Source organism: Elgaria multicarinata, chromosome 3 (assembly GCF_023053635.1).
Source record: "Elgaria multicarinata webbii isolate HBS135686 ecotype San Diego chromosome 3, rElgMul1.1.pri, whole genome shotgun sequence".
Taxonomy (NCBI): Eukaryota; Metazoa; Chordata; class Lepidosauria; order Squamata; family Anguidae; genus Elgaria; species Elgaria multicarinata.
This window is the reverse complement of record NC_086173.1, coordinates 18936293-18944312: the sequence shown is the minus strand read 5'-3', so window position 1 is coordinate 18944312 and position 8020 is coordinate 18936293. Positions and strand designations below refer to the sequence as shown.

At 45.5% G+C, this 8020-nt stretch overlaps 1 protein-coding gene across 1 annotated transcript; it reads right to left on the bottom strand.

The window, feature by feature from the left end:
• Nucleotides 1-270: 270 nt before the first annotated feature.
• LOC134396568 (lysozyme C, milk isozyme-like) lies at nt 271-7533 on the bottom strand. The gene is made up of 4 exons (XM_063123086.1): nt 7365-7533; nt 5560-5718; nt 2163-2241; nt 271-391 (listed from the first exon to the last, which is right to left on the bottom strand). The coding sequence occupies exons 1-4, from the start codon at nt 7504-7506 to the stop codon at nt 325-327; spliced, it is 447 nt and encodes a 148-aa protein (XP_062979156.1). The 5' UTR covers nt 7507-7533; the 3' UTR covers nt 271-324.
• Between the last annotated feature and the right edge of the window lie 487 nt (nt 7534-8020).

Sequence of the window (8020 nt, the reverse complement as noted above, 5' to 3'; positions counted from 1 at the left end):
ACTTCAATGCCCATCATCTCCAGACCCATGACCATTGGCTGTTGAGAATAGGGATGATGAGAGTTACAGTCCAACACATCTAGCTGGGGCTCCTTTTCCTATTCCCACACACACACACACCAGTCCTGCCTTGATCCCTCTCTGATCGCCATTAGAAGCCTAACACAGAGCATAAAAACGATCTTGTCTAGAAAAAAGAGGTTTATTTGTTTTAAATAATGTTATGGCTTCAATCAGATTGCACTGTGGCATCACATCTGAAGACAGCAGGCAGGTGCAGAAACTGGCTACGAGGAGATAAATCCCATCGCTGGTGCTGTTGACTCACAGGTTGCAAGCAACAACCCAGTAACTCAGATCTCTGTGACGGCAATGATCTCTCCAACTATTCCTAGGGGGAAAGAGAAAGAAATACACACGACACGTCCATGAGGAGCCTTCTAAAAGAATCCAAAGCTAAGGTGACTAGAAGACAAGTAGTGCCTTTGGTCTGAGCTTTCATTCTCCCTTCTTCCTGGTAGTGTAGCACAGTGGCAGAGCACTCACTTTGTCTGCAGAAGGGCCCAGGTTCAATGCTCAGCATCTCCAGGTAGGCCCGGGAACGCCCCACTCTGCAAACCTGGAGAGCCACTGCAAGTGACTGCAGACAGTCCTGGCTTAGATGGACCAATTGTCTGACTCAGTAAGACAGCTTCGGGTGTTGCTAGTTTGTCATATGCTGCAACACTGTGATGCACGATGTCCTTGGTGGAAGGTGTTGGGGAAATGCATCACAAGATGACATCGCATAACATAGGGTGACCATATGTAAAGGAGGACAGGGCTCCTGTATCTTTAACTGTTGCATAGAAAAGGGAATTTCAGCAGGTGTCATTTGTTGTATATATGGGGAACCTGCTGAAATTCCCTCTTCGTCACAACAGTTAAAGTGCAGGAACTATACTAGAGTGACCAGATTTAAAAGAGGGAGGGCAGAGCACCTGCAGCTTTAACTGTTGTGATGAAGAGGAAATTTCACCAGGTTCCCCATATATACAAATGACACCTGCTGAAATTCCCTTTTCTATGCAACTGTTAAAGATACAGGAGCTCTGTCCTCCTTTACATATGGTCACCCTACATAACACCTACCAGTGTACTATGCGTTTCCAGGAGGAAGAAACATGTGAGGGGACTGAAGTTCCATGTCTCCCTTTGAAGGGCTTTTTCTTTGTGAGGCATTCATTGTGCACTACTCATTCCCTACTCATAGTTGTTTACACGTTCTCTAGACCACAGTGAGACGCCCACCCCAGTTTCGCTTCTGCATCTAAGGAGAGTGAGGTGTCAAACCTGTATCCAGACTGGACCACTTCAGACTGTGGACTCACAGAACAGCACACTCTGCCATACAAAAACATTTCTGTGCACAGAAAGTGCAGGGGGAAAGGTTCTAGCCTAACTTAGTGTTGCTAGTTTCATAAGCAGGGGTTTCCGTTTTTGTATGGGGAGCATTCAAACCTGTGAGCAATCCGCACAATACAATACAGACCTCAGGCTCTCTTCTCCTTTCAATTTAGTGATCCTTCTCTGATATCCATGTCTTTTTCTGATTGCCTAAGAAATCTAGACCTATTTTACTCGGCCAGCCTCTGCATATACTTTACTGCAAAGCCCTCTCTTTGAGCTTCTCCACACTAAGGCTTTTGTCCTGTGATTTTACGGGAACTTCTGCTTCCGGGTTCTTTGCAGGATTAAGCTCAGCCCTTTACATGAGCTTCTCCCCTCCCTTCACCCCTCCCAGTTATCTGTGAGTTCTATATGTTTTATTATACAGCCCCTAGATGGTGCTGTTGTTTTATAGCACCACTTCCTCTTTTCATGGACAAATACAGGCTGATTCACCCCCTGAAATGAATAAAATTAAAGCTAGTCATGACTAACTCTAGTCCCATTCACTTCAATGAGTCTACTCTAAATAGGACTTTGGATTCTACCCTAGAGTGCCATCTAGGAATCCAGAACACTAATTTATTTATTTCCACCCCACCAAAAGAACATTGGAAAATGGGCTTGTTCATATGCTTACTGCTGTTGAGATGAAGATGAAAAGGTGGCTAGATGGACAGATACAGGAAGGATAAATTACACAGGGTGACTGAAAGACAAATTCAGCTCCTTACCAGGCATCCAAACCCTCTGGACCTGCTGCAGCTCTCTTGAGACAAATTATGTCATCAATAATGTCATCAGTCAACAAATCTAGTTGGTAAGGAAGAAATAGCAATGTTATATATTGTAATGAAATTATCACTATCCATCATATCCAAGTGGTGGAAGGAACTAGAGGATCGGCAATCCTTGACTTGTTATTGACCAATAGGGATGACTTAGTGGATAAAGTGGCAGTTACGGGAACTCTGGGGGAAAGTGACCACGTCATACTTGAATTCTTGATTATGAAGGAGACAAAAGTCGAACGTAGCCATACACGTACTCTGGATTTTAGGAAAGCTGATTTTAATAAACTCAGAACTATAATAAGTAAGGTCCCGTGGCAAGGGAGCCTAATGAGAAAAGGAGTGCAGGATGGGTGGGAGTATTTAAAAAAGGAAATTTTAAAGGCACAGTTACAAACAATTCCAACAAGGAGAAAAGATAGAAGACAACAGAAGAAACCAATGTGGCTCCACAAAAAGCTTAGAGATGACCTGAAAACAAAAAGGGATACATATAGGAAGTGGAAGGAAGGCTACAAAAGAAGAGTACAGACAAGTGGCGCAGAAGTGCCGAAATGGCGTCAGGAAGGCTAAAGCTGTGAATAAGCTGAGATTAGCGAGGGATGCTAAAAGCAATAAAAAGGCTTTCTTCAGATACGTGAGTAGTAAAAGACAGAGGAAAGAAATGGTGGTTCAACTGCTTAATGAGGATGGCAAATTGATAACAGACGACAAAGAAAAGGCTGAAGTGCTCAATTCCTACTTTGCCTCGGTCTTCTCCCCAAAGCGGGTCTATGATCCCCCTGGAAAAAGTGAAGCAGAAGTTGAGGGGGCAGGATTGCAGTTTGAGATTGATAAACAAATGGTCAAAGAACACCTAATTTCCTTGAATAAGTTTAAATCTCCAGGGCCCGATGAACTGCATCCTAGAGTAATGAAGGAGCTAGCAGAAGAACTCTCAGAACCTTTGTCTATTATCTTTGCAAAATCATGGAAGACAGGAGAGGTGCCGGACGACTGGAGGAGGGCTAACGTTGTCCCTATCTTCAAAAAGGGCAAAAAGGAGGAACCTGGGAACTACAGACCAGTCAGTCTGACATCCATCCCTGGGAAAATTCTGGAGCAGATTATAAAGAAGTCAATCTGTAAACACCTTGAAATCAATGCAGTGATTACTAGAAGCCAACATGGATTTGTCAGGAACAAATCCTGTCAGACTAATTTGATCTCATTTTTTGATAGGATAACCTCCCTTGTGGACTGTGGGAATGCTGTGGACGTCATATATCTTGACTTCAGCAAAGCTTTTGACAAAGTACCACATGACATTCTGATTAACAAACTAGCTAAAAGTGGGCTAGATGGAACAACTATTAGGTGGATTCACAGTTGGCTACAGAATCGGACTCAAAGAGTACTTATCAATGGAACCTTCTCAAACTGGGGAGAGGCAACGAGTGGGGTGCCGCAGGGCTCAGTCCTGGGCCCAGTGCTCTTCAACATTTGTATTAATGATTTGGACGAGGAGGTGCAGGGAACGCTGATCAAATTTGCAGATGACACAAAATTGGGTGGGATAGCTAATACCCTGGAAGACAGAAACAAACTTCAAAGTGATCTTGATAGGCTGGAGTGCTGGGCTGAAAACAACAGAATGAAATTTAATAGGGATAAATGCCAAGTTCTACATTTAGGGAATAGTAACCAATTGCACAGTTACAAGATGGGGGACACTTGGCTCAGCAATACTACAAACGAGAAAGATCTTGGAATTGTTGTAGATCGCAAGCTGAATATGAGCCAACAGTGCAATATGGCTGCAAGAAAGGCAAATGCTATTTTGGGCTGCATTAATAGGAGTATAGCTTCCAAATCACGTGAGGTACTGGTTCCTCTCTATTCGGCCCTGGTTAGGCCTCATCTAGAGTATTGTGTCCAGTTCTGGGCTCCACAATTCAAGAAGGACGCAGACAAGCTGGAGCGTGTTCAGAAGACGGCAACCAGGATGATCAGAGGTCTAGAAACAAAGCCCTATGAAGAGAGACTGAAAGAACTGGGCATGTTTAGCCTGGAGAAGAGAAGATTGACGGGAGACATGATAGCAGTCTTCAAATACTTAAAAGGTTGTCACACAGAGGAGGGCCAGGATCTCTTCTCGATCCTCCCAGAGTGCAGGACATGGAATAATGGGCTCAAGTTAAAGGAAGACAGATTCCGGCTGGACATCAGGAAAAACTTCCTGTTAGAGCAGTGCGACGGTGGAATCAGTTACCTAGGGAGGTTGTGGGCTCTCCCACACTGGAGGCATTCAAGAGGCAGCTGGACAACCATCTGTCAGGGATGCTTTAGGGTGGATTCCTGCATTGAGCAGGGGGTTGGACTTGATGGCCTTGTAGGCCCCTTCCAACTCTGCTATTCTATGATTCTATGATTCTATGATCATCTCTTTGTACCAAACAAAGCATATAGATATTTGTCAGCATATAGATATTTCAGCACAGTGCAAAGGGCAGAAGCTAGGTTGCAGGGGGTCAAGAGCAAAGCTTTGGGGGAAAACAAATCCAAGAATAAACATTGCAGTCCAGGAGTGTCAGTGCCAGTAGTTGGAGGGTGAGAAAGGGTCAAGGGAAAGTTGTTTGGGAACATGCCAGATGGTGAAGGGGGGTGTTTTAGTTTAGAGAAAAGGCGAGTGAGGGGAGACATGATAGAGGTGAACAAAATTATGCATGGTGTGGAGAAAGTGGATACAGAGATGTCTTTCTTCCTCTCTCATAATACAAGAACTGTCAAGCAAGTAATAAGAACATAAGGAGTGCCCTGCTGGATCAGACCGAGGGCCCATCTAGTCCAGCACTCTGTTCACACAGTGGCCAGCCAGCCATCGGCCAGGGATGAACAAGCAGGACATGGTGCAACAGCACCCTCCCACCCATGTTCCCCAGCAACTGCTGCACACAGGCTTTTTGCCTCAAATACTGGAGATAGCACACAACCATCAGGGCTAGTAGCCATGGAGAGTCTTTGCCCCCAGGAATTTATTCAACCCCCTTTTAAAGCCACCCAGATTGGTGGCCTCCACTACATCTTCTGGTAATTAGGAGGAGGAGGAGGAGGGGCAAGAGCAACTGGTGAGAAGGGCAGTGAGAAGGTAGATTCACTGAGGGTGGGGGCCATTGAGGGTGCCTGGCCTTAGGGTTGTAGGCCAAAACATCTGGAGGGATAAAAGCTGCCCATCCCTTCTAGGGAATGGAAGACCACCACAGAGCATCTGCACACATTTCCCCAGGGAATTGTACATCACTGGACTTGCCAGACCTCATAGGCCACATCCTTGCCCCTGTCTTCTGCCAGGAGCCCTTACCATGACAAGATATGCTGCATAGGTTCTTTGATTGGCTCTGATGGTCAGCACACCAGGTGCGGGCGTTGATCTGGAAGATGCCGTATTCGGAGCTGCCATCGGAATCCAGCGTCACAGTGGCCGTGTTGAAGTTACTCGCAAAATATGCCAAGCAGACCCCTAAAAGGAGAAACCCATCCACAGATTAACTGTGTGTGCTGATGTTTAGTTCAGAAAGAAGAGATCAGATTTGTCATGCACTCTCCTGTCTTGTACCTGCTGCTGTGCAGGCAAAAATATTAGCATTATGTTTCAAATCCTGTTTGCCCAAAGCCAGATTTGCAGCAGGCCTTGGGTTTTTGCAGTTGGCAAGATAGAAAGTTGGCTCCATGTTTGTGTGTGCACGTGTGTCTACGTACGTAGAACAAGGGAGGAATCAGGACTGAAATATAAGTTTGGGAAAGGACCTAGGGATTAGTGGGATCTTGTGGCAGCTGTGCAATCACTGCGAATTGCGTGCAAAGGACTCCGGAGTTTTCCAGCTTATAATCTGCTTTTATTGTGAAGTACTCTGAAGTTTTTCAGTTTATAATCTGCTTTGACTGTGAAGTACACCCATGCATCCTGCTTTAATTGTGCTATAAAGGGAAAAGAATCTAGGTATTTATTTAGCTACTAGTTTTCAAGCGAATCATTTGTTGTTTTCCGAGCAGCCACTGGGGGCACAGGATCATGTTTAAAGAAAAATTAAACAAATGCTTACATTTTCGTAAGTTTTAAAGATAAAGACATCAAAATTGGCACAGTAATAGATATTAAGGAGAGCTTTAAGCATACCAAATTTGAATTGGATTGGGTCATCCATTGATTTTTTAATGATTTTTTACATTTACCTCCTTAAACCCATTTCCCTGTATGCAAAGGATCTTGGGAGCGCTGCCTCTTGGGGTGTGATTTAGCTAACAACAACAACAACAATGGCGACAGCTTAGCGCTATAAGGGATAATTCGAGGGAAATAGGTACATGGGATGAAGCTAAAAGACAAACACATTTATTTTGACACTGTTGACATTAGATGCTTCGGATACGACTGGTATGCAACACCGTATTGCCTCTGATGCTGAAGGTAGCATATAGCCAAATAAGGACTAGGAGCCATTGATAGACTTGTCTTTCATGAATTTGTCTGAGTCCCTCATAAAGTCGTCTAACAATTGCTGTCACTACATCTGGTGGCAGTGGCAAAAGAGGTGCATAGTTAACCTATAGAATGTACTGCCATAGTTTAACTAAGTGCTTCTTTTTCAGATCTCCCACCAATCAACTTCATTGGATGATCCCAGATTCTAGTGATGAGAGAGGGACTTGGAGGGCTGAGGGAGAGCACAGCTTCTCTAAGGCCACTTAGTGAATTCATGGCAGAGGCAAGATTCGAACTGGAGACTTCCCGATTCACTGCTCACTTCCTTAGCCAGTGTGCTGCTACACCAGCTGCCTCATGTACAACCTACATGCAACCTGGATGTACAACCTGAGAGGATTCCACCCTTAAAGGGAGCCTAAAATAAATAAAATAACAAAATAAGTAAAATAATGTTATGCCTGAAAAGCTTTTTCTGCAGCTAGGCACAGCTCCTGAAAGTACATGGAAGATCAGCTGCTTGGGGTCCACTTTAATCTCTGCCCATATTCCCCAAGTCTTCTCCAAACCTCTTGGGGCCCTCGTCCAGGGCCGGTCCTACTAGTTCCAGTGAAGGAAACAGCTTTGTTCCTTCCCCGCCAAATGCAATAAGTGGATTAGACACCCACACACAGTCTACTCACAGTCAGCCAAGCTGTAGCCCTCATGCCCATCCATCCCCCATCGTTTCAGGATCGATGCCAGCTCACAGCGACTGAAGATCTTGCCGCGAACTTTCACCGCAAGGCAGGCCACCATGGGCAACAGCAGCTGGAGGGCCTTCATCTCTCTGTGGTGGCTTGGTCCTGCTACCCCTGGTGCCAAACGGGAGGGAGAGGGGACCCTTTCAGGCTGATGAGGTCTGCAAAGAGAAAAGAAACACTGAGAGGCAGGCCAGTGGAAGGAAAGAATACATTTTGTTCTGGAGCGCAGAAGGGAGAACGGACGTGCAGGGCGGTGCTGAATGAGGACCGGCCCTACCATGAGGCAGAGTGGGGCAGTCACCTCAAGCATCAGATGTTGGGGGTAGGCAGGGAGAGGCGATATGCTGTGTATTCTGCGTGGTTTGCCCTGCACCCCCTATGCTAGCCTTCTTCCTGTCACCCATATTGAAGTAAGATTCAGCTTCCAGTCCAGTTGGCTTCTGTGTGTGGAATTTGGGGTACTGATGGGGAGGGGGGCAGTGTGATCTTATACTTTGCCTCAGGTGGTGCCACCACTGATCAGTGACTTGGCAGGAGGAAAGGCAGTTGGCACTGGTGCACCACAGCACAAAGTTTGGGAATGGCTGACCCTAACA